This window comes from Anopheles gambiae, chromosome 3 (assembly GCF_943734735.2).
Source record: "Anopheles gambiae chromosome 3, idAnoGambNW_F1_1, whole genome shotgun sequence".
Classification (NCBI taxonomy): domain Eukaryota; kingdom Metazoa; phylum Arthropoda; class Insecta; order Diptera; family Culicidae; genus Anopheles; species Anopheles gambiae.
The window spans coordinates 76,583,011-76,608,463 of NC_064602.1; the positions used below are offsets into that span (position 1 = coordinate 76,583,011).

Genomic DNA, 25,453 nt, shown 5'->3' on the forward strand with positions numbered 1-25,453 from the left:
GACTTATACTGACAATTCCCCTTTATCGTTCCAGAACCGTGGTATCTACATGTTCCGGCTGGACGAGGAGCGGGTGGTGGACGCGACGCTGAGCGGTGGGCTCGCCCGATACATCAACCACTCGTGCAACCCGAACTGCGTGACGGAGATCGTCGAGGTGGACCGGGAGCTGCGCATCATCATCTTCGCCAAGCGGCGCATCAACCGCGGCGAGGAGCTGTCCTACGACTACAAGTTCGACATCGAGGACGATGCGCACAAGATATCGTGCATGTGCGGTGCACCGAACTGCAAGAAATGGATGAACTAAGCTGTTACGCATCCCGGAGAAAAACATAAAGCACCAGCCAAATGCCAGAGCGACGCGCAGTGATGGTGGCCGTCGTTCGTGCATTTTCTTCACACCATTGTTACCTCGACATCCAATGCAGTTGTAAAATGTAGATTAGTGTTATGTGCGGGTGGGAAAAGCGGTTGTTCCGTCACCTTAGGTATATATATTGTTCCGCACGTTATAAGGCTCTTTTAATTGCTAGTGGTTAACTACAGGGTTTCGGTATTGATTAGGGTAAGCTTTTTTTTTTCTTTGAGTATTAAGCTTAGATGTTTTAGATTCTCTTTCCTTTTTTTAACTATTTAAGTTGTACTACTCCGGGCTTAAGCACTCTTAATTTCATGCTTTATTTAGAGGCGAAAAGTTAGACGATACACACAAGGCTCTGACAAATTACAAGCGTAGGGTTGCAGCAATACTGTAAAAAACAAAAACAAACAAAAACACACAGCAAAACATAATTCTAAGTAGTAACAACCTACCTGGTAAGCGTATGTGTAATTATCTGTATGTTTTCAATTTTTATAACTCATTTGTTAATTGTGCGAGCTAGGCAAAAAGGAGCTAATGACATGTGTGGTGGTTGAAAAGGGAGCGCGCGTTAGTGTTATGTTGCACCGGACCGTTGTAGTGGGGACGAAACGCACGGCTTTTAGAAAGGCGGCGTCGAGTTCTGTGTGTAGTTAGTGTTTTAGTGTATTATAGTGCGCGCTCTGCCCGCACCCTCCCCGTTTGGCGCGATACGATAAGTGAGTAGAACAATAAGGTGATAGTTAATTAGATGGCAAAGAAAACGGGGAAAGCAGTTATATTTTAAATGACCACGTTACACAGCGTTACACGCACGGTTTAACGGATTACATCTTGACCCTTCCCCCCCTTGTCGGGTGAATCGATGAGAGACAAGCAAACGTTAGGATCAAAGGTATATACACACTCATTACGGCAAACAAATATATATACACGGGCGCGCGCGCGCGCGTAAGAATCATACATATAAAGCGTGTATGCAGAATATATATATCTACATGAAAATATATATTTTCGGACGATTATTTTAGCAGCAGATTTTGCTATATACAAGATTGAAAAACTAATGTCGAACAAAATCCGAGCGCGGGGGAACAAGCACACGCGGAGACGCTGCAAAATGGCAATTGTTTGCGGTTAGAGAGAAATAAAACAAACAAATTACTACCTTTATGAAACCGATCTGCGTTGAGAGAGAGCGAGAGAGAGAGAGAGAGAGAGAGAGAGAAAAATACGCCCGAACGTGCAACCGCTTCAGAGAAGCGACGTTCTTGTCCCCGGGCATCAAGCCTTATCCATTCAACACGTGGGACACGGATATTTCGGGGGTTCCATTAACTACATGGAAAAGGTAGGGAAGACGGGTTTTCATGGGAAATAGAATAAAGTGGGTTGGCCACGTTCGAGGATCGTACCGCGTAGGGTAAATGTGTACTACTGTATGCAATTAAATGAGCTTTCTTTGGTATTTTTTCGGGTTCGTTTTCCGATTGATGACTGCAACGGCAACGATCGTCAGCATGTACTTTTCTAGTACTCAAACAGAGGGCGCTGTCGTGTGCCGAACCTTTCTGCCAATTTCTGTAACGAGAATTTGATCAAAGCAACCATTTGCGTAATTGTTAGCTGTGGCGAATGAGAGGAACGACACTCGTCGCAGTACAAATCTGGCAGTGGTGCAGTTCAGAAGTGCAATGGTAGTTTCGGTTTTGTGGACAGAGAAGAAAAACATTACAAGTCCTTGAAGAATACAGGCGAACAGGTTTCGGAATATGGTCAGGTAAGAATATCCTTGTGGGGTACTAAGTGGCTATAGGTACTGGAAGAAATAATTAACGTTGCCTGGGAGTGAAGGCATGTCGGGAAATTAGTGAGAATACCGGGTAGCGATACTGGGGCCAATGCCGGACCAACTGAAATGATGCTTCACTTCACTAGAGCTCATCGGTCGACTTTAGTCTTTTCGAAAAGTAAGTTCGCTTGGTTCTGTAATTAGGGTACTATTATGACTAGTGATTCTCAAATTTCCCTTTTGTGTTGGCTGCATGGGTAGTTGAACCAGGTCCTCAACATTTGCCTCTAGCTGAACCGTTTGAATCTAATGGTTAGGGTACTGATATTCAGTGCTCTCGGCCTACCATCTAATAATTCTGAAAATCCTCTGAAAAAACTCGATAAGCAAACCAATTTATGGAATTTCATAGGCTTCTATGCTATGTGATGTTAACATCGCTATGAATAGGCTTTGTATATTGGTCCCAAGAGGAGAAAATTTGCACTTCGGTGTCTTAGAAGTGATTTTCTAATGAAATATTCGATTTCAACTCGATGGTCATTCGTGCCCAACCGGCACCAAACAAGTTGAACGAGAATGATCCATGCAATTTCTCGATTTGCTTAGGGTGAAACCGTTCGTAGAAAGCATAATAGTTCTTGAATGATTCGATTGGTAGTCCTGAAAAGAACTGCTGCTATGGACCAAGTGTGTTGAGATGTACAATTCAGGCTCTACAGCTCGTGTTGGAGCAACCTGCTTTACTTCTTGGCTGCTGCCTTCTTGGGGGCTACGGCTTTCTTCGGCGCAGCGGCCTTCTTGGCGGCCTTCTTCGGCGCTGCCGGCTTCTTGGCGGCCTTCTTCGCACCATCCGCTGCGGCGGCCTTTGGTTTCTTCGCCTCGGCACCGTCAGCCTTCTTGGTGTCATTCAGGGCCAATTTCATCGTGGATGGTGCCACCCCCATCTGACGTGCCAACGGCCGAATTCCGATCCCCGGATTTTCCATCACGCGCGCCTGGAGGTCAGCCAGGAAAGCGCCGGTCCGCACGCAATCCCGCCGCTGGGAATGTGGTTTTCGTGCTGCCACCGCTTCGTCGTCGTCGCTGTTTTCTCCCAGCTCACTCCGGATCGCCTTCACCGTGTTCAGCGAACACTGCACGCACTGCATGATGTCGCGGTTGTCGCGTCCGGCGCGGATCATCATGATGCATGTGATCCGCTTCCACAATGTACTTTTTGGCATTTATATTTTGGAGTTACCGTATTAATACACGATGCGCAATCTCAGATTGCGCATATATTCGTTTTATCAAAACATATGTCATTTCGCGTAGCCAACCCTGAGCTATAAACGTCATTTCCATACAATTTCAGATTGCGCCAAGATTGCGCATAAATTTTCAAGATTATATGTCCGAGATATATAAATATTTTTTGACAGATAAATATATCAAACCGACCCGTTTGACAGATAAATATATGCGCAATCTGAGATTGCGCATCGTCTATTGCTACGGTTATGTACAAAAATGTAACTGTCAAAATTATCCCGAACGTATGTTAATGCTCATGCTGCGCTTGACACTGGGGTCCTTCGGAAATGGGAACTCGACTGGAAACGACATGGAAACATTTTGTGTAACATTTTCGATGCCGCTGTCAAAGTGAATGGCAGAAATACTGTTGCACTTTTTTCCGAAAATACCTGTATTTTTGCTCTGAACACGTAAAAATGATGATTGTATCGTGTAGGTAACATGTATATGTTTCTAAAAAACTACACTTTACCTCCGAAACGTATTTACCGGAAACGAATAACGGGATGCAAGTGCGAAAATGCAAGACGTCACAGTGGTACGATGGGATATTATGAGCAATATTTTCTGTAATTCACACGTAAGACGTCTTGGAGGTTGTAAAATAGTTAGTTTAACATAACGTATTTTAAGAAACTTTAGGCTACTAAGAGTTGACCAAACTAGACGTGCATATAGCGATAATGAACCTTTGACTGCGATGGCTATCAGATTTAATGCACATTATGACTCTTTTGACTGGAATTCCCTAATTTAACCCGTTTTTCTTGCTGTGATACTCTGTGTTATTTATTTTGTGCTGATGTTACATTGTACCGTGATGCTTTATGTTATTATAAGTTTAGTTTATAAGATCAGTGATAAGGCCAATTATGGCCAATCACTTAACATTTACAAATAAACAAATAAACAAACATTTTTCCTACAAAAGTACATCAAATGCATGCTGTATGGTAGCAGTGAAGTATGGTAAAATGGTAAAATAAAATGCATCTTTCTGAGACCAACTCGACCGAAAACAAAATGACATTTGCTTGTTTGGGTTGGCTTGGTGTAAGGAGGTAGTAAAAAATAAATCATGTTTAGTGTAGTTTTGGACATGATACATGAGTAGTTTGTTGAAACTTGTTTCATCATTCAGATCAAAAATATTACCGTACAATTCGTCATAAAACGCAAACGAAATTTGTTCTACGTGGCGTCAAAGAAACAAGCGATGGGTGACATATGCAGGCTGGAATGGGTAAACTAAGGGCAAAAATCAGAGGAGAGATTTTACTTGGCTTGAACGTTAATTATTAACATATTATATCAAGTTTTGAATGAGTTTATAAAAGTAAGCTAATACATCGACCAAATAAATCGATGTAAAAAACAGTCCACATACCAAATTTGTTCACACCAATGTACTGGGGTGTTGTTGTTACTTTAGGTAAGGCAGACTTCGGCTGCAAGAGAGTTGTTTCGCATTTGTAGAGAGGTGTGTTGGATATGCAATTAAAAGGATTTTGCGTTAATTGTTGCTAACATGTGGTGTGTTAATTGTACATTCTCAAAAATGCCTGTACGAAGTGAGTGGATAACGTCATATTCGCGATGCCGTCCAATGTAGTCCGTCAAAAGACCAGTAAAAGTGAATGAATGTGTTCCTGCTCCGATACGCTATCGCCGTCTTTGTTCCTTCCATTCTTCATGTTATTATATAGGCCCGTGTCTGTGCTCCATCGGATGCGATTTTATCGGAAGGCCTGTCAAAATTTTATATGGAATTTGACAGATAACGTCGGACGTGCGATTTCGTCGTACGACGGAATCAAAAAATTTTGATTTCGTCGGACGCCGCATCCGATTTTATCTGTCAAACTAAATGTGTGGTGTTTTGTAGGAACAATCTCAACTTAATTTTTCATAATCATTATATTATTAAAATCATCCAAATAATCGCAATATTATACGAAAAAGCGTTTGACAGCACGTGCGATAAAATCGCATGCGATGGAGCACAGACACGGGCCATACGTGGGTAGTGCTCGAAATATTACGGATTTTGGAATTCACGAATTCTTCAATTTTGATTTTTTTGAGGAAATTGTACTCATCAATTGTCTAATTCAGCATAAGTTCCCTATCAGATGATTTAAAAAAAATCATTCAAAAACGAAAAAAACTTCTACCAAAATATATAAAACAATGAATGATGTGGTTACAACCATCCTCCTGTCGGTTCAGTTTTACACCGTCCTTCTACGAGCAGAGCAGAGAGAAAGTATCGAGTCATTCTGAGACTGAACCTCGTTTCAGTCCTCGTTTCTCGCTGTATGTAAGCGTAACCGAGTAAGCAATTTCTCAAATCTTTCCTTTTTCCTGTATGATAGGATTTTATTTAAATTAAAGCACGATGTTCCGGTTTGTATAAGCGACTTTATCGTCAACCAAAAGGGCCAAACGTTTCTAAAAAAATCGTATATAACTGCTTTTTTGTGACCCCATCTTGAACCCTCAAAAACCCTCACAACGCCTTTCAAAAAATCTCGCCAGAGTGCAAAAAAACCATCGCTTTTGGAGTGGTGGCGAGCTAGCGAAAACCGGTTTTTGCGTTGCGGGATAGAATTAAACAAAAAAGCACGCCGAAGTATGTATTTAATCCAACAGAAGGCGCTAAGTGCTTTGCTGAATGAAGAAAATTGTTTTAAAACAAGGGCGCGATGCATTCTCTTGATGGTAGTTTTGAGGCTAAAGAACTCCTTTGGAGCCAAAGCCGCCTCTCTAAACTATTCCAACATTGAAGGTAGTTTGCAAGCAAACTGGTCAATTTGGCCTGATGTCCTACCCGTACGGGTCCTGGAACAGATTCTAAACCGTTAACAAGTCTTAGAACTTGCCCCGAACTCATATCGGTGTTGAAACTGATCCAGAAACCATACCCCGTTCCTGGAACACATGTGGACCCCCATCCCAGTCTTGAAACTGATCTTCAGGACCTAATCCGATTCAGGAACTCAATCAAATCCTAGAGCTCGCTCTACCTCCTCCATCTCTTACTGGTCCTGGAATCGATTCCCCAACCATATCGTTCTTAGAATTGATACTGAGCTCATTTCTATTCAAAACTATACCATGCCACGAACCTACTTTGATCCGGTAACTGATTCCGCTAGAATTTGTATGTACAGAAAATATTGGAAAGCCCAAATGATGTTCAGCCAATTTCCCAAACTCGATCGAATTCGGGGACGATCGTAGCGATTGTCAAAATGGTGGTTTCCTTGGATGTTTTTAAAGGCCGGGCTACATTGATCGTACTCTCTGTTGTAATTTTGATTTTCACTAGCGCATCTGGCGGCGGCTGACCGAAGCATTTTTCCAAACAATTTGGAGCCGCTTCAGAAAATATGTTATTTTTCCATGTTTTTTACCTTAACTGGACTGGAAAAGCTTTGTAATTGATAGATGAATATGTTTTGCAAGTATTTCAGCCGTTTTCGCATCAAAAAACGGTGAAAAAACAACTTAAATTTGAGATCCGGCACGACCATTCCCTTGAAGACCAAAAAAAGCTTCCACCAGCCGCCGCCAGATGCGCTAATGAATATCGAAATTACACTACGGAGTACGATCAATGTAGCCCGGCCTTAAAACATTTTGCCTCATTGTACGCATAGCTGCGTAGGGTACTTATAGAATAAATTAAAGCAACAGTTGTATCTAGGCAACTGTAACTATCGTTCCGCTTCAATCGAGTTTGGGAAAGTGGCTGGTTAAGTCCTTCTTTTTCTGTTTTCTTTCATTTTGATAATAATTTTTCAAATGGATTTTCATTTGATTGCTGATGTTCATGTTTTAATTTATAAAATTTACTTATTATTGTCGCAATATATGTCTTCCTGCTTAATCATTCCTTTGCAGTCTCTTTGCACACTTTTTTCATTTTGGCATTACAACATATGCAGTAATGCTGTCCTATCCAGGCTTATAAGAACTTGTTAACTACCACGCAGCCAGATAGTCAGTCCTTGCTACGGGGGGACGGTTCGTGTTGGGAATCGTTTCTGTCCGGTCTTTTGGAACATATCCATTGTAAATCTTGAGCAATAGTTTGCTAACTCTAGCTATCACAATATCATGCACAATCTAACTCATTACATCTGTGATCCATTCCATTATGAACTTTTACATCAAACCTTGTCTATAATATCGTTTGCTGTAATCTCCTAAGTAAACACAATTAATTAATTTATAGAAAAGTCTGTTCATAACAGGTTTAAGTAAATTTTCCCTTATGCTAATGAGAAAACACTTCCTTTTTCAATAAATAACTTAAATGAGAAAGTGACACAATTCACTCTTCCAAAAAACAATTAACTATATGGTGCGCTTTGCTCTCAACTGCTAACTCCAGCAAATCCTTGTAAACTTCTGAGCTGATCTTTGAATGATCGTTCATTAGCGATATGCACTGCCTGAAAACACCCACCATGTTGTGTTTAATGCAAAATTCAATCACTGACAAAGAATCTAACTCATCGTGGCTAGCAAAGATATCAATAGGCCGTTCATTGAGTAAATATTTGGCCACTCCACTGTGAAGACTATTTGCTATATTCCTAGACTTTGGATTCGACTGAAGCCATTCTCCATAGTTCAGTGCATCGTTCAGCAAATCCTTTAGATTGTTGGAACATATTTGCTGCAGCAGTGTGCTTTCATTGACCGTTGCTCCAAAATCGATCAGTTTGTGTATGGTCGCTTCAACTCCCACGATGAATGCGTAGTCTAATGCGCTCCATCCAAAGAGTGTGTCCCTTACGTTGATGATTCCAGAGCGTATATTTTCTGCCTGGAAAACATCCTCCATCGAGTATACAATTGCTAGGTGAAGAGGCAGCCTACCAGCGGCATCTTTAACGAATGCAGCTGTACCATCGTTCGACAGTAAGTCACGCACATGCTCGGAGGACTTGTTGACAACGGCATAGTGAATCTCACATCCATCCCGGGATCCTTCCAGGATCATCTGATCGAAAAAGGTGCGCATTACAAGCAGCTGCGGCGTCCAGAACGATCGTGACCAGAATATGCCCCCATGCTTCATACGGTCCTTATTTTCGTACATCCAATATCCCGTAAAGTACTCCGCCAGTATTCGGTGCGTAAACGTTGGCACATTGTTCTCCAGTCGTGGAACGATTCCCGTTTTTTCCGTGCCATCGACTATATCCTGCAAGTTTTCTGCTGCTTCCTCCTGATCCGCAGAGTACATCAGCTCATCCCTGATGTCCGCACTAAACAGGACGTGCATAGCCAGCAGACCATGCTTTCGCTTGACTTGCGCGTTCGTTTCCGTAGCTTTAATCTGGTGAACGGGATTGTCCGATATAGAATCTGTAGAGCCGGATTTTTCTTCGTTCAATAATTTAAGCTTACGGCTTACAAAATGCTCAAAAAGTTTCAGCTTGATCAGCTTGGTTTGCATGAACCATTGTTTCGACACGGTATGCTGCAGGAAATGGATATGTGGCTTAAGCAGGGGTAGCGCAACTTCCGATGATACTTTTAGAAACAGTGGCAATCGGTACAGCTCTCCCAGATTGTTCAAAATGGCGCTGTACAAAACGGCAATGCCTGTAATGCGATCGCTAGCAGTACACTGTTTGTAATGCTCCATCTCACTATCCAGACATTTCCGCCAGTACAGTAGTTGATCTCGCTGACGAAACGGCACCAACCGGAACATGCTGCTGCTGGGGAACGATCGGGCAAACTCAGCCATCATGTTGTACGGTCTGGTTGAGATGTAAACAGTGCGGATGGCCTCAAAGCTCGCTAGCTTGGCGACGCACTTAAACCCAAACGCGCTATAGAACGGGTGTATCGTATCGAACCCATCCAGCATGAGGATCAGCTTGCGTTCGTTGAACTTCATTTGAAACAGCCGAATTTCCAGCGACTGTGCGCTAGTCAGATCGGCCGCCTTTAGCTCATCTTCGTCGAGCAGAATCTTGCCATCGGAAAGGTGCAGCAGTTGAACGATTTTGTTTAACTGTTCATTTTCTAAATAATTCCCGGCCGGGTTGGTTTTTGTAATATTGATCACATACTGAAGGCCGTAAACAAGCCGGTACAGGAACGTTAAGGCGGTTATATCATCGATATCGTTCGGGTGGCTCCTGCTTAGCTGTGCGAATGCGGCGGAATGTTTTAAAACCTCCACCCGTACAACGTACAGCGAATCCTCGGTGGCTGACAAACGGGTGGACAGCCACGTTAAATAGGCAGACTTTCCGGTACCGGCTTCATCGACGAAGATGTAAACCTTCTCCTTGTCATCGCCATGCCTTAACGCATCGGGCAGCTTGTCGAACTCATCCTCGGATGATATGATCGTGTCCAGCATCGAGCGAATATTCTTGTTGACAAATGAAATTTGATCGAAACTTATTTCTTCGTCTTTGGAAGGATAGTTTAAGTCGGTGCTTAAGTCGTCTTCGTTCAGTGCTGATGGGAGTGCAGTGTTGTATGGCACGATGGTGCGTGAAACGTACCTCGGCTTCAGCGCTTCAAACTGGTATACGTTGGAGCGTTCATTTTCTTTGTCGTCTGCTTCGTCACCTTTAGTCAAAATTTTACCCAAGTAGCTCAAACTATCCTCATCTCGCAGGATATCGTTTACAGCCACTGACGTCCCGAAAGGATACAGGACTGACTGCTGCTGGTACAGCTTCTTCCTCGCGTCATCAGTAAGATGATGGACGTAAAATACGTCTTCTGACGTTCTGTTTCCGTCAAGCTTTTCTATTAGAATAATTTTCAACCGGTAATACTTCGCCAAACTCTTAATTTCTTTGTTGATTTTGTGTTCGAACTGACCCAGGATCGCTATGACGTTGGTATTGAAGGGATTGACGTCGGCCATAAACTCCATCACCTGGTGCAGGATTCTGAGAAAGTTCTGCTTCAGCACTGTTGCTCGGCTGTCCAAGAATAGGTAGGGACAGTTGGCCAGTGCTAGCGTTTGTGCCACGATTAGGGAGGATATTTTCATGCCTGTTGAAACGCGAAATGTATAAACGCCAACGAATGGCTTGTCTTCTATACATTTGTATAGCTCCATTTCCCTAAGAAGCTCCTCCTTAATGCGAACGTTCCGGTACTCCTGTTGCCATTGGTTAACATTTTTGTTTGGTGTACCGGTCAGCTTGTCAACCGACTCGTTAGGTGTGATTTTGCTGAACATTGTTTTTAATTGTTTAAATTCGATAGGAATGTTTTTCATCGACTCAAACATATCAAAGAAAAAGTTACTGTTGGTGGCATCCCGATCCAGCACCCAGAGGGGAATTCGTTCCACCGACTTTTTGACCATCTTTGCTTCATCCAATGATTCACACACAAACACAAACTGTTCGCAGAATGTTTTAAAGGCGTGATCTACCTGCTTATAATACGAGCCAGCTTCCGGGGGGTTAGCGTCGATAAACGTGTCCTCTATGCATATTTCCAGCTCGTTCCATTTGATACTGCTGTCATTTTGATTCTCGTCCGACAGCAGCTTTACGTACTCATTCCTGAACGTTGCACTAACTCTACCCATGGGCGTTGAGTTATTTGCCGTAATAAACTCGGGTTTAAATTTAAACATTCCTCGCTTGACCTTCTCTACACATTCCGCAATGAGCTTCCTGTACACTTCGAACAGAAAAACGTTCGATTTCATTTCTTTTCCATTTTTAACGTACATTGCCCAGAATTGGCCCAATTTTTCTACACTCGCTTTTCTCGACTCGTTGATCAGCACATCGACGACCTTTTCGTAGTCGAAGCGGTAACAGGATGCCCCAATATCTTTGTAGAAGTACATTATATCGTCAGGCTCATATTCCTGTGATTTGAAGTAATGCATCACATTTACATCAATCCTTGCGTTCGTGCACAGCATGTACTTGGGCGGCGTCCCAGACGAAGATTTCTGATGAATTTCCAGGTACGAAGCAAAGTACATCGAGACAGAAAACTGAGCCTTACTGTCCCAATGCTTCAGCAGTGCACGTTTGGTAATGAATGATGCATCTTTGGTGGGTGTAGCGCTGCTCGATTTTTGTTTGTGTTTTGCCTGGATGTAAACGGCACCTACGGTGGGTGATGACGCTGAGGTGTAACGAAACACGACGTCGTCGAATTTGCCCGCAGTGGGGTCTTCCATTTTAATTACAAATTGGTTCAGCTTGTCCTCCCGATGCAGATTGTAGGCACGTAACAAAATTATCATCGCCAACCGAAGATGGTAGGAGCTGCCGTGTAAGGTGGATCGTCCTTTGGCTGCCTCACTGTTTGCCGCTTGTGCTGCATCAGTCGAGGGAGGTGTGGTTGCTGTTGTCACAACCTCTGTGGTTTGATTATTACTTTCAAGGGACTCCATGTTGAACTTGCACTAGAAAATAATTGGAACTACCTTATTAATGTTTTTGTCAAGTTGAAATTAAGAATTCTATTTTGAAATATACATACGAAGGTATCAATCAGGAATAGAAATAGATCATCTGAAGGCTATAATACATTTGTGGGAGGCAGTACGCTTTTTTCCTTGAGCAGTATCTGAAACAGATGCGCCAGTTTTTTTAAACACAAACCCTTGCAATCCATCCCCTGATCGTTGGACTCTGTTATGGTTCGTCGTGAGTGAATCCCATGGCTCGGGTATGATGCTAGAAAACTTGTACGCTATCCGGCACTGCGGTACATGGTAATGCATGACTGCGGCATGCTTTCATGATATGTCAAAACAGTTAGTTCTGACGCTTTGTGTCCTAGAAAATGTGCCGTACTCAGACATTTAAGTTCCACATTACCAGATAGCGTTAACGTTTTCAACCATACCGCCGTTGACATGCAATTAACTCACTGCGAATCGTAAAAGAGACATGCTGCTGTTGTCTTGGGATGAATAGCAAGGCCCTGTATAAGCCTAACTTTTGATTTATCTATTTTGCTTCCAGTACCAAACGGGACTGTCTTTGAATGTGGCTCCTAAAGTACAGTTCGATTGGTCCCGGGAACAAAACATATATAATTCAGTTTCTTCACGACAGCACAATCTTCCCGTTTGCGAACATCGCATGCAAAACTCCACAAAGAAATTTCACCGAAAATCGGAGTTTTGCTTGCATCTTTGGCAAACGTGATATAGAAACTTGTCGTGTAGAAACAAATAAATAAATGAAAAAAGACAACACATCGGTGTTAAGATAAGCACCATAAGACCATAAGCCATTTTCCCAAACACGATCGAAAAGGGATTCCTGTCCCCAAGATACATTCGACTACTTTACTTTATGTTAAGAGTGTCCTATTTTGTTATCAGTACAGTGTGGCGAACAGTTTGTAGACAGTCCATTGGAAACCGCAATGTCATGTTATATTTGACAATCGCTTCTACCGGTCCCGTTTAGATCGTGTTTAAGAAACTGGCTACATATCAGGTGCTAGCCATTACGGACTCTACTCGTTAGGATGTAATCTAATCTGAATCCTCTCTACCGTAGCATATGGACTATGTATCATGGCTGGTTTGTCTAGAAAGCCTTTTTGCGATTCTTCTCAAAACAGCGGATGTTTTAAGGATTCTTTTTGAATCAATCCCATGACGGCGACACGTTGCTTGAAACCGTGGGCGATATCCAGAACTGCGGGACTCGAATCTATGAATACGATCGATTTTCTCTATTTGTCAAAGCGATTTGACATTTGATGTCCGAGAATGTTTACCGTAATCATGAATTTCAGTTCCCAATTTCCGGGTATCGTCAACATTTTTAACATCCAGACTGCGAAGCTTACATCCACGACTGAAGCACATTCTCTCGGTTATAACAAAACTGCGGTGGTTTCGTGCCCAAGAAAGTGTACCCCAGCCCAGTATTTCGATTCCACAATACCGAGTATTGAGAACGTTTTTAAGCATCGTGCCGCTGTCATAGCATAGACCAACGGCGAATCTCAAAAATGTCCAGCTGTCTTGGAATCAATCACAAAACCCCAATGTATAAAAAGTCCAACGCTTATGTGATTAGATAATGTTCAGTTCACGAATTGAACATAGACCCAGATTAGATTAGATCCTGTGGTTTGAGCGTTTTGGCCACGCACTTAATTTTGGCACTATGTAGCTACCATTTTGACAATTGGTAAGAGTCAAGTTGCTGCAGGAATGTTTCAGCCTGAAACTTCTTGCTTTATTCTCGGAACTGTCCTCCGGGTTACTCGCACCAGCGCATCGAACGGCCTTGGCCGATCGCAGTTTACTACCAGAGCTGGACATTGCACTTATTCCACACACTCTCTTCTGCGCAATGAGACCACTTCGGGAACAATTCAATCAAACATACTATGCATCAAGATACTATGTTGCACGTATGTGTTAATTGCAGAATTTTCATAAGTTCAGAATGTCCACAATTTCATTTTCACCCTTAATAATTATCTAAGATTAAACTTGGAAGGCACTGGCGGTCTCCGCAACTTGACGGTCTTGACACTTTAGCGCCTGATTTCAAACTCCTTTGACCGTAACGTGTCTTGGCGTAACGTGACTGGTCAGAGCAAAATGCGTTATCAGCGCTTCTTTTATCGTATGAATACTGATATTGCTGATGCCGAAGACGACTGGCGATTAATTTGCGAATTGGAAAAGGACGCACATTTTTATCATAACGTCTTAATCTAATGCCATGTAATCTTATCGTTGTTTTAGTTACATACTTTTACTGATATTGCCTGGACTCGACCTGGTAATCATGGTCATGATTTTTATACGCAGGTATTCTGTGCAAGAGTCATGTGTTTAGTTATGAAGCGTGAAAGTGTGTAATTTACCAGGTAAATGAAGAGTTGGTGGTGAAACATTACCTGATTCGTTCGTACTTTGTTTGACAGAATTTCAACATTTCAGCAACTTGAAAGTGCCTGTAGCTTTAACTACCCTCTATCATGTTAGGGACTGAGGGTGAACGGAACTACCTTTGATCCAACGGGATTAAGAAGGCCTTGGACAGATGCAGCGGTACCGGTATAGAATCTTTTCGTGACTAAAAGGAGACCTAAAATGAATAAATAAATTGTTGAATTCGATGATCATTCAGGCTCAACTAACCCCCGGCAAGTTGAGCAACAATGATCCGTCATAATAATCCGTCTTGATTATTATTGGAGTAAACCCGTTCGAATGAAAGCATGATAGTTCTTAAATGATTCATTTGGTAGTCCTGAAAAGGACTGTTGCTATGGACTAAGTGTGTTGAGATGTACAATTCAGGCTCTAGAGCCTGTGTTGGAGCAACCATTTACTTCTTAGCTGCTGCTGCCTTCTTGGGGGCTGCGGCTTTCTTCGGCGCAGCGGCCTTCTTCGGAGCGGCCGCCTTCTTGGCCGGAACAGCGGCCTTCTTTGGCTTCGGTGCCTTCGGCTTGGCAGCTGCCGCTGCCTTGGCTGGCTTGGTGGCCTTCTGCTTCGGGGCTGCCGGCTTCTTGGCGGCCTTCTTCGCACCATCCGCTGCCTTGGGCTTCTTCGCTGCGGCGGCCTTTGGCTTCTTCGCCGCGGCACCGTCCGCCTTCTTGGTTGCCTTCTTGGCGACGGTCTTCTTCTCACCGGCAGGCTTCTTGGCCGCGGTCTTCTTCTTCTTCTCCGCTGCCGCCTTCTTCGGGGCAGCTGCCTTCTTCTTCTCTACCACCGGCTTTTTGGCGGCGGCCGACAGCTTGAACGAACCCGACGCTCCGGTTCCCTTGGTCTGGACCAGCTTGCCGCTGGCGACACCGCTCTTGAGCGCCTTCTTGAAGAAGGAGGCTAGCTTGGTGACGTCAGCCTTGTAGTTGGCCGCCACGTACTTCTTGATCGCCTGCAGCGAGGAACCGTTGCGCTCGTTCAGGGCCTTCACGGCGGCCAGCAACATCTCGTTGATCGGAGGATGGGCGGCCGGCTGCTTGGGCTTCTTGGGGCCGGCGGCCGCCTTCGGCTTCTTGGGTGACTTGGCCGCGGGAGCTGGGGCAGCTGCTGCTGCGGCGGTCGGGGCTTCGGTCGCTGCTGTATCGGCCATCGTACTGAGATTTCGCGCTTTTCTGTGGGAATTCACTAGCACACTCACACACGGATGTTTATGCTTATGTTTATGCTCATGCTGCGCTTGGCACTGAGGTCCCTCGAAAATGGGAACTCGACTGGAAACAACCTGGAAAGCTTGTGTCACATTTTCGATGCCGCTGTCAAAGAGAATGGCAAAAATACTGTTGCACTTTTTTCCGAAAATACCTGTATTTTTGCTCTGAACACGTAAAAATGATGATTGTATCGTGTAGGTAACATGTATATGTTTCTAAAAAACTACACTTTACCTCCGAAATGTATTTACCGGAAACGAATAACGGGATGCAAGTGCGAAAATGCAAGACGCCACAGTGGTACGATGGGATATTATGAGCAATATTTTCTGTAATTCGCACGTAAGACGTCTTGGAGGTTGTAAAATAGTTAGTTTAACATTTTTCCTACAAAAGTACATCAAATGCATGATGTATGGTAGCAGTAAAGTAGAGTAAAATGGTAAAGTAAAATGCATCTTTCTGACACCAACTCGACCCAAAACGAAATGACATTTGCTTGTTTGGGTTGGCTTGGTGTAAAGAGGTAGTAAAAAATAAATCATGTTTAATGTAATTTTGGACATGATACATGTGTAGATTGATAGAAAATACGAATTGTAACTTGTTTCATCATTCAGATCAGAAATATTACCGTACAATTCGTCATAAAACACAAACGAAATTTGTTCTACGTGGCGTGCATCAAATGTACATGCGATAGGTGGGCATATGGAAGCTGAAACAGATCAAAAGTTGTTGCACAGGGTCGAGATGTTGTGGAATGAAATTGAATTAAAGTTTGAGATAGTGTGATACAAGAGTAGGGCACAGGATATAATCGTCAAATATTTGCAATATTTAAGAATGTAAGAGGTTTTCACGGCTTGTACCATTAGCCTGTGGCGTAACATCCCGGCGGCTAGCAGAACTGACGGAACATACGGGTGTTCACCACCTCTTGGAACTATCTTAGACAGAAGTTATGTATTAACCATTTTATTTATTTTATTATCATTTATCAACCCCTTATTTTACATTTTTTATTACGATTTTTTTAAATTATACATGACCTTTAAATCTATTATCGAAACATGAGAGGGATTCCTTGGATGTCACTTCTTTGCGATAATCTTGCTGTAATCTTACTCAATCCATTGTGAATAATTAATCCAAACATAAATGAAAACGAGCTGTGGGAATAAGTAATAATTTAAATAAAGTACACACAACAAATTGTGTCATTTTTGTGAGCTGTTTTGAAACCAAAAAAAGAGAATGAACAAATTATTTTATTGAGGATATTCCTGCTTGGAATTGGGAGTTTTTTTTGCTTTTTTAACGGCTCAGCTTTTGCACTGGCGAGTTTAAAAAAAAGCTCGCATGCTTTTCTTACATTCCAGCAGGTAGCGCTAGTATATGAAACTCCATTTTTAACTTTAGAACAAATTAGCACACAAATTAGCTGAGATGCAAACCGAGTATTCAGCATTCCGGCATTTTTGCTTCTATTGTTTCCTCAATAATTTATTATTTTTTCTTTAATTTATTTACACACTTTGATTCATAAGTCTTCTAATTTCAATAATGATTTGCTTGTACTGCAAAATTAATGGAAGTTTTCATTGTTATATCATAGGGAGTATTGCCTTCTTTTCTTTACAATTGAGCAGGAATTCTCGTTAAAGGTAGTGCATAGTGTAATAAAATCATAAAAATTGAAAACTATGTTATTAAAGTAAGGAAAAAAGTTATCAAATAGTTTCTTATAAAGTTGCTCTAAAATAGTATAAAAATTATTACCATCATAATTGACAAACAAACTAACTTTTGTTCAAAGATCTAGTAAATTTTGTTGTATTTTTGGCATTTGCTTTTTTCCTGTAGCTTTACACTTTACATTGATGTACTTAACTCAACATTCGCCATGGCATGAGGTCACACATTAATTTTCCCTTGTCTTATTATAAAGCAATGCTTTTCTATACAACTAATTTAACATATTTTAACTCCTCGTCCATTGTGTCTGTTCCAGGATGTGTGCACCACTTTAACACACGCCATGATGCGTTTGCTTCATATGCGATGTACGCACACACAGACACGGATCCGTTCTAATAATTTCATCTCAATCGATTGTAAATTAATTACACCGACCGGTAATTGCCAATGTTTGTATCAATTTATTTTTCAACGAACGACCGCTGTGATTAAACTCGATGCAAATTCGGGAATCGATCGTTCCATGCGCGCCCAGGCGCCACACAGCTCACCTAGCCGGCAGCATAACCTGCTCTTCCTGCTCTGGTGGGCGATGGGAGTGGATGGGCTGTGCGGATACTACGATGGGGTAAAAGTGTGGCGTAATCTCAAACAAGCAAAACAACCGGACCGTTGTGATGGTTAGGTCAGGCACAGTGTCTGTGTGGTAGAGACGGCAGCAGCAGCAGCTACCGGCCAGCAGCAGTCAGAGTCGAGCCATCGAGAATAACGAATAATTAAAATGAAGAGCGAATCTGCCGGATTGCGGTCAATTTCTTGTATCACTTCACAACCAGCCTTCCGATGCTGGCTTTGCCTGCCACCGACAGTCCCACCGTGCCCGAAAACCATATTCGAAAACTCATAGTTAGTAATTATGTTTTGGGATAAGCGCTTGAAATATTTATGCTTCCCGCTCCGATACGGTGGATAGACGGACGGTTCGTGAAGGCCGCACGGCGATTGTTGCAGGCAGCAGTGCCGGCCCCTCGCCGGAAAATGGGACGAGTGGTGTCAACCTGTGTGTTGGGGTTTTGTTTGATTCTATTCGCAACTGACGCAGGGGGATACACAGTGGCGGAAACAAAGAGGAGATGGGATGGGGTGGAAATCACGCTGTGTTGGATGCATTTTTCCCTGGATGCAGTTGAGCTCTTTGTTTTGCTCTCATTCGCGTGTTGATCCGCACGTGCGCGAGCGTGCCAATTGGAGTGGAGTAATAGCATTTCCCGCAACGATCCGGTTGGTGGCCACAATATTGTTCGATGGTTTAGTTAATTTACAGCCCGGTAACAATCGAGAGTAACAAAACCCACACACGACACAATGGGTGGCGGGATCGGTGGTCCTAGCTTTGCCCTCAACTCTATGCTCATTTACGGTGCGGTATGGTAGTGGGATTGGTTTGCATAATTTATGAGTGGCAGGCTGAACACGAGTTGACGTGAGAGTTTTTGCGTGACACTTTCTGCTGCATTTATGTTTAGGTTTTGAAATGGATGTGTGTGAGTTTGAGCGCTTCAACAAATATTCTTGGCGGGAATAATTATCGTTAACTACATTTAATTCACGGTACTAGCCAAGGCCCGGTAGAATCTACCGGGTGCTCGTTAATTCTGACACTGAGCTCACAGTTGCTCCTGGAAGTGCTTCCGTAAGTAAGCTATACCGTTCCTGGAACAGATCATGAACTCATACCGTTCCTGGAACAGTTACTGGGTCCATACTGATCACGAACCCTGAACCGGTCATGGAATTGAATCTGAACCCATATTGGTCCTGCAGCCAACTACCAACCCATACCGGTCTTCAAACTCTGACCACAAACCCAAACCGACCTGGAACTGATGCTATATCAATAAGGTTTTGAAATTATGACGGTATAAGGCTATTCTGCTTTTAAGGCTATTAAGGGTTGCAAACATTTTCAAAGAGTTAAAAGGAAACTGTGAAGCTGAGGTTTTCTGACCCAATCGTGCAGTTTTTGGTCGTGTGCTGACTTTGGGTTTGGATGTTTTTCTTTCGCTCATATGGGTTTCCCTGTATTTGCACCGTATTGAACTGCATTGAAATTTTGGCTGCGGTCAATATGGTTTTCATACGTTCCATATGAATGGGAAAGCAGGAGATAGATAAAAAATCCAATTTGATAATTACCCAGTGAGAAAAAGTCAGATTTGATTTTTGATCTATTGATCTTCATTTTCTCTTTGGTTTTTACTTGAGGGTAACTGAACATTTGCTCGTCTCTTTCAAGCATACACCGATTTGATCTTTGATCTATTGATCTTTATTTTCTCTTTGGTTTTTACTTGAGGGTAACTGAACATTTGGTCGTCTCTTTCAAGCATGCACTTAGAGATTTTTAGTTTATATTTTACTGCCATTCTACGCAGTACCGCCTGAACTGCTACGCAGCGGCAGTCGTTTGTCAGTTAACGACTTCCAATTGGCGACTTTATGTATAGTGTTTGTATAGTGGCATTCTACTTTATGGCAACTGAAAATATTACCAGGGAGAAATAGGATAATTAGAGACTTGCTTTTTATATATTTTTCATTATTGGGGCCCTTCACGATTCTAGTTAGCTTTTGGTAAGGAGTTTGACAGTTGGAGCTAGAATTAGATTCGAGTACCTGCTCGAAAACACGGTGTTGTTTACATTTACCCCAAGGTGCATTAAAGAGATCTGGTGGTGGAATCTAGAATCAAAGTGTATGTAGTCCAGGTGGTCTCATAGCATTTTTTTTATAACCAATTTTGAACATCACTTTTTGACAGAACGAGTGAAAACTTTTGCTTCAACGAGCTTTCTGAAGGCTTTTTTTTATTCATAAGGGACGGCTTTGCCGTACTGCTTCACTCGTCTGAAGGCTTGACGAATACTCAAAACACTCTTAAAATCTTCATTCAGAAACAGAACCGATAAAAATCATCCTACTAAATTCATACACCTTGGTATAAACCCACCTGTATATTATACCTACTTAGATAGCTGCTCGAAAACTGCTATACAATGCAAACAGCTGACAGGCTGAAATTTCAGCCTACCAACTTAAAACGGAAAGGATCCCATTCACAGAAACATACGAACTTAAATGTTTGACAACTTCACTTTGGATTCTACTTTTGGCAAATTTACTACATGCTTTTTGACAGCACAGCGACAGCGTCTGACATTTAAAGCTTATGAGAGTCTACGTAGTGGCTTACTAAATCTTCTTGTTTACCTTGGTTTCTACTTACTGGAAACTTATCATTTGCGTTCCTCCATACTACATTCAATTGTAGCTTATAATACGCTTCCATTTTGAAACTGTAAGCAAAATAGTACAACTGTTTGCTAAAGAAACAGTTACCTAATTATTTTAAATTAAAAATTAAGTGTTTATTTGACTGAAATGAAACAATAATAGGGTACCGAAACGGGATGGAGGAAGGGGTGTTGATCCGGCTGCGATTGCCCAACGGTATCACTGATGTGCCGGTGGCAGATGCTGCCGCACGCACGAACCGGTCAGCGAACAGTTCATCACAGATCAACGCATCGCTGATGATGTCCAGTTCATCGATGCCAGCCGATGCATCGTGTACCGGACACCGCCACTGCATCGAAACCATGCACACACACACAGAGTGTGTGGGTGCATGAGGCGAAAAAATTAAATCACCGAACCAAACGGCGGTGGTGTGCCAAGCGTACCAAGCAGAGTGACAGTTTTTCACTCTCCCGAGCAAGAGCTGCACACAAAAAACAAAACAGTAGGGTAAGCCGCTGTTTAAGCTTTTGTTTTGTTTCCATTTTGTATGGTTTCATTTTTGTGCCATTTTTTTAATGTGTATCGCTACTTTTTAGTTGTGCTGCTGTTGCATTGTGTTCGGGGGAAAAAACGGTTCAACAAAACCGTTTCCTTCTTCGCCCATGTTCCATGTTTGGTAGCACTGCACGAAGAAAATAATCAATTCCCATTGCCTCACTAGAAAAGCAGCCCAACACAGTGGTGTGATGCTGCTTGGACGTTGAAATGGTGTCGGTTTGAAAGTAAATCATACCACATACTACACTCGTCATAAAACATTATGAACTTGCAGGCTTCGTTCGTGCAGTGCACTCTTTGCTGTTTTATGGGGTTTTTTTTTCAGATGGATGTGGGCTTGATGTTACCATTTCCCATTCGGTGTAGATATCATTTTTGTGGGCTTGCGGGGCTCGTTCAGACAGACTACCATCGAAACCGACTCTGACAGTTAATTTGGTCGAGCACAGGAGCCTCGTAGTAATGGTTTTTTCGGTTTTGGGGTAGACAGTGGTGGGGTAGGTGAGCAATGAAGCAGAAGTATGGTAGAAGTATTCTTTCCACGAGCGAGGTCGGCACTGTACAAACCATTGAAGGAAGAGAATTATTTTGCTTATCCTTTGGCAAGCTTACGAACGCAATTACCATGAAACGCCCAGAGAAGTATCCGGACGCTTTTCCTATTGTTTTTTTTTGTGTGTGTGTGAAGGCCTCTGCGATGGCGCTACTAGGTACAAGCACTAGAACAAGAGACTATCGAAGAAAATGGGAACGTTCAATGCCTGGCAGTCGTCTAGCTTGCTCCGCAGAGATTATGATCTAGATATACTTCGATCCTGCAAATCCCTGCCACGTACGACCTCGAAGAACATCGCTAGTGTATATAGCATCAGCACAAGTTGCGGGCATTTTTTGTTGTTTTTGTTGACGTTAAACGAGTCTGGGAATTGAGCCACGGTGCGCTCGCCGAGCCAAGGTACCTGCAGGATCTCCCGCTCTCCTGCACAATCATTCTGATTCGGTACGGTAGGAATAATCGCGTTCATCGCCGCCATGAAGGCAATCGGTTGTGTTGTGCCCAGGCATCATGACCACCACCAGCGAGCATCAAAAGCGAAGTGCGGAAGTTATCAGTTTCGGAAATTCCCACCGGTGCGGTATGTGTGCCTAGCGTTCCGACGTGTGTGTTGCGAATGCTGTGCGAGGGCACACGCTGCTAAGCATAGCGAAACTGGCGAGCGGAAAGAAGTTTTGCGCCAAGCTCCATTGATACACCGCTTACACCTCGTTATGATGATGAATGAACACTACAGCCCCGATGGGTCCCGGAAGATTTAGGGCAATGGTGAAGGAAAAAGTCGCTAAAGAGCGTTTGTTGCGCTTGCGAGCTAAGCAGTTAGAGGCGAATAGAGTGCAAGATGGACATCTCGTTCGGATGATTGCCGAAAAACTATTGGAACTGTTCGGGTTTGCTGTGCACGTAACTTTTGTGATGGATGGTAAATTTGGTGAGGTTGTAAAAACTTAGCAAAGGTGCGGCACCTCCATTACTGGCAGCTCAAGCTCAAGTTGAAAACAAGCTGGATTTTTGTACTACAACAATTAATTGGAAATGTATTTTTCTCTATCCTTCCCGGTTTGAGCCCACAGCCGCTCAGAAGCGGAAGCATTTTGCGCTCTATTTGTCTGTAAAATTGAAACGAGCGAATTGCGGCGAAAGTTTCCTGTCAACATCAAACATACCAGACTTCTACGGGCTTACATGGGTGTTCCCCGCATACGAGCCGGGAGTGGGAGTAAACAGGAAGTGTATTATCTCGGTTTTGAGAAATTTTGTTAAAGCAATATTCCGCCCACCCCGCGTGTGTCTGGCGTGTCCCGGGGCATCCCCGGGCCCAAGCGCGACCGTTGCCGGGGTTGAAAGTAATAATAATAAAATAAATTATAGAAAAAGGCGTAACGAAACTGAATGGAAAAAGCTTGAGCCATAGAGCCGTTCGACATGTCCGGCTTGGAGAGTTGGCCGTGCGGGTTTGCGTGAAGTGAAGGAGCGAGCGTGGTGGAGCCGTTTTTTGTTTCAAAAAAGTGCCAGTGGCTATCGGGTGCGGGCAGCGCGGGGGTCTTGGTGGTGGCATGGAGCATTGCAGCCGATGTACAGACAAAGTTTGCTCATCATTCTAATCGAAAGTTGGTCCTTGCCTCTTGGGAGATGGACACTGATCCTGCACCGTGTTTCGTTCTTGTTTGGAGAGAAGTTGCCACCCGGCGGTGTGACCATCATCGGTATCGGTGGCGTGCGCTTCTCGACATGGTAGGTGAAGCTTGCATCCAGGGCACTCTGTGGGATCAAGTGTGTGTGTGTGTGTTGGTTGCAGAATGGTTGGGGGAAGTTGAGCTATCAATTTTGCGGACAGAGAACATTGAAGCTCTAAATTGGAGTGTGTCCATGATATCGTGCGGCTGCGGTGTCAGCAAGGGGCCACGGCATATGAGGATAGTTTTGGAAACTTTTTATTGACATTCAACGGCAACGACAGGTCTCGGTGCATCGGCCTAAAGGCTGGACAGGAAATAGATAAAATTAATCGCTACACATCCAACCCGGAACCCGCGCTGCGCTTAATTCTTAACAACTCTGTTAATGTTCAGGCTTTACTGAAATGAAGAAGCCGCCGTCATTAAAGAGTTCACATAGGAGAGCGCGCTAGCCCATCATTCATCCGAGCAAATAAAAGGTTAGTTAGTACTTGGTTGGAGGGCCAGTCCGACAGTGACACTCTCGCCACACCACACGATCAGTGAGGTGCGCATCTCTCGGTAGATGGTAACGAATCGCAGTTCCTGGGGCATTGCCTTTGCAGGAGCTTCCGGAGCTGCTGGAGCGGTTTTGTTCCAAGGCCCTAGCTTGAGCGTGTACTCTGGATGCAATGTCCCTCTGGAGAATTGTAAAACTCCCCAACATATCCCCACTCAAATACGCTCTTTCGTCGGCTATCGGTACGTTGTCTGGTCGTGGGGAATGCCCAGTGTCCGAATGCCCGATGGATGATCCCCACCAACCGGGGGAGAGCGGCCGTACGATTCCATCTGTGTGGACTCTGGCGAATGGTATTGAATTGCAAATTTTTTCCCACCCAACTCCTGCACTAGGTAGTAGTGTCTAGCTTACCAGTGGCGCTTGTTGTTACATTTATTTACCGTCCTGGCAAGGATGAGAGAAGAAGAGCTCACACCGTCCGTCCGGTGAGCGGTGGTGGTGCTAGGTTTGCAGAAAATGCGCATTTTTTTATGACCCGAGCGCGCGCGACCCAGGGACTTCCGGTTTCTCTTCAGCGGGCAGAATTTATTACCGGGGCCGGGTTCGTATTGTTGTTACCCGGTACTGTCAACCGGGGACGGGCGGACTAACACCGGGACAACCGAACGCGGGGGGCATAAATCTTGCAGCAAACGGGGTTCGATTCGACAACAACCCACCTCCGTCGGGTCAATGTTTTCGCGTTTGTTTAGATGCGCGCCAGGGTCGCGCGAATGGGGAATCCGAGATCGTAGTGTTGCGATAGTTGACGCGCGAGGTAGGTGTGTAAGCCCTGGGGGACACTGTTTGTTGGATGTTCGGATGCAGTGAGCACACGGGAAGAGTATTTTTTGATGCAATCGTGGGCGACAATTGGGAGCGACAGGACACACAGTTGAACGTGGAGTCTTTTTTGCTGCGGATATTGCAGATTGATTTAATTAGAGTTGATGAAAAATAGAATCGTTGTCGTCGATGTGAATTCGTTAGCATCATCGGTCGTTGTGGATTTGGAGTTGGAGACGGTAGCGCTAACTTTTTGTGACAGTGCTAACTTACGATCAGTTTTGGAGAAAATCCCACCAAAGAGCTTTTGAACTATGTTTTAAAATTTTATTATATGCTATGGATATCATGAACTTGCTCCAAACAAGTGTTCTAAGGATGAAGAATGCACTGAGTGACAAGTTGCAGTTCAAACGCTTTCATAAACGACCTCGAATAGCGCTTGTCCATCACCAGTTATCAATCACCGTTCAATCAGTTCCCTGTCCCCCAGCATCGACAAGAGATCATTTATCCTGCCCGGTGCGGGCAAATGCGTCTCATCTTGCATACGTCATCCGCAAATTGTAACCATTTCAATTTCGCTAAATATTGTTATTCCGCAGCAGACTGCCGCTGACAGATTGCGAAATTGAAAACACTGAATGATGAATGTGTCATTGAGTTTTGTGGAAAAACCCGTTCCGGGAAACGCGGATCGGTTTGGTTGGTGCGTCTTTTACGGCCCCGGAAG

At 43.6% G+C, this 25,453-nt stretch overlaps 4 protein-coding genes across 12 annotated transcripts in view; 1 reads left to right on the forward strand and 3 right to left on the reverse strand.

The window, feature by feature from the left end:
* The window catches only part of LOC1270733 (histone-lysine N-methyltransferase 2D), a 33,258-nt gene extending 31,716 nt beyond the window's left edge, over positions 1-1,542 (forward strand). For all 7 annotated transcript variants that reach the window (XM_061655050.1, XM_061655047.1, XM_061655051.1 and 4 more), the window contains one exon: positions 35-1,542. In XM_061655050.1, coding sequence (XP_061511034.1) covers positions 35-310 — 276 coding nt within the window. In that variant the 3' untranslated portion in view covers positions 311-1,542. The remainder of the gene's footprint in view (positions 1-34) is intronic.
* A 1,357-nt stretch (positions 1,543-2,899) lies between these two features.
* On the reverse strand, positions 2,900-3,343 carry LOC133393172 (uncharacterized). Its single transcript, XM_061656634.1, has one exon. It carries the CDS (start codon positions 3,341-3,343, stop codon positions 2,900-2,902), a length of 444 nt encoding a protein of 147 aa, XP_061512618.1.
* Positions 3,344-7,273: 3,930 nt separating this feature from the next.
* Positions 7,274-14,570, reverse strand: LOC133393060 (uncharacterized). Of its 3 annotated transcripts, none has more exons than XM_061656300.1 (3): positions 14,373-14,570; positions 11,961-12,047; positions 7,274-11,883 (listed from the first exon to the last, which is right to left on the reverse strand). In XM_061656300.1, exon 3 carries the CDS (start codon positions 11,869-11,871, stop codon positions 7,795-7,797), a length of 4,077 nt encoding a protein of 1,358 aa, XP_061512284.1. In that variant the 5' UTR covers positions 11,872-11,883; positions 11,961-12,047; positions 14,373-14,570; the 3' UTR covers positions 7,274-7,794. The 3 variants fall into 3 exon arrangements, with proteins under 3 accessions (XP_061512284.1, XP_061512283.1, XP_061512282.1); XM_061656299.1 differs by having other exon boundaries at positions 14,358-14,570; XM_061656298.1 differs by having other exon boundaries at positions 11,961-14,570.
* Positions 14,571-14,711: 141 nt separating this feature from the next.
* LOC1270732 (histone H1) lies at positions 14,712-15,613 on the reverse strand. Its single transcript, XM_309451.5, has one exon. It carries the CDS (start codon positions 15,536-15,538, stop codon positions 14,792-14,794), a length of 747 nt encoding a protein of 248 aa, XP_309451.5. The 5' UTR covers positions 15,539-15,613; the 3' UTR covers positions 14,712-14,791.
* Between the last annotated feature and the right edge of the window lie 9,840 nt (positions 15,614-25,453).

Coding starts and splice junctions, on each gene's coding strand:
- LOC133393172 (XM_061656634.1), bottom strand. CDS start 3,343: ATGATGATCCGCGCCGGACGCGACAACCGCGACATCATGCAGTGCGTG.
- LOC1270732 (XM_309451.5), bottom strand. CDS start 15,538: ATGGCCGATACAGCAGCGACCGAAGCCCCGACCGCCGCAGCAGCAGCT.
- LOC133393060 (XM_061656300.1), bottom strand. CDS start 11,871: ATGGAGTCCCTTGAAAGTAATAATCAAACCACAGAGGTTGTGACAACA.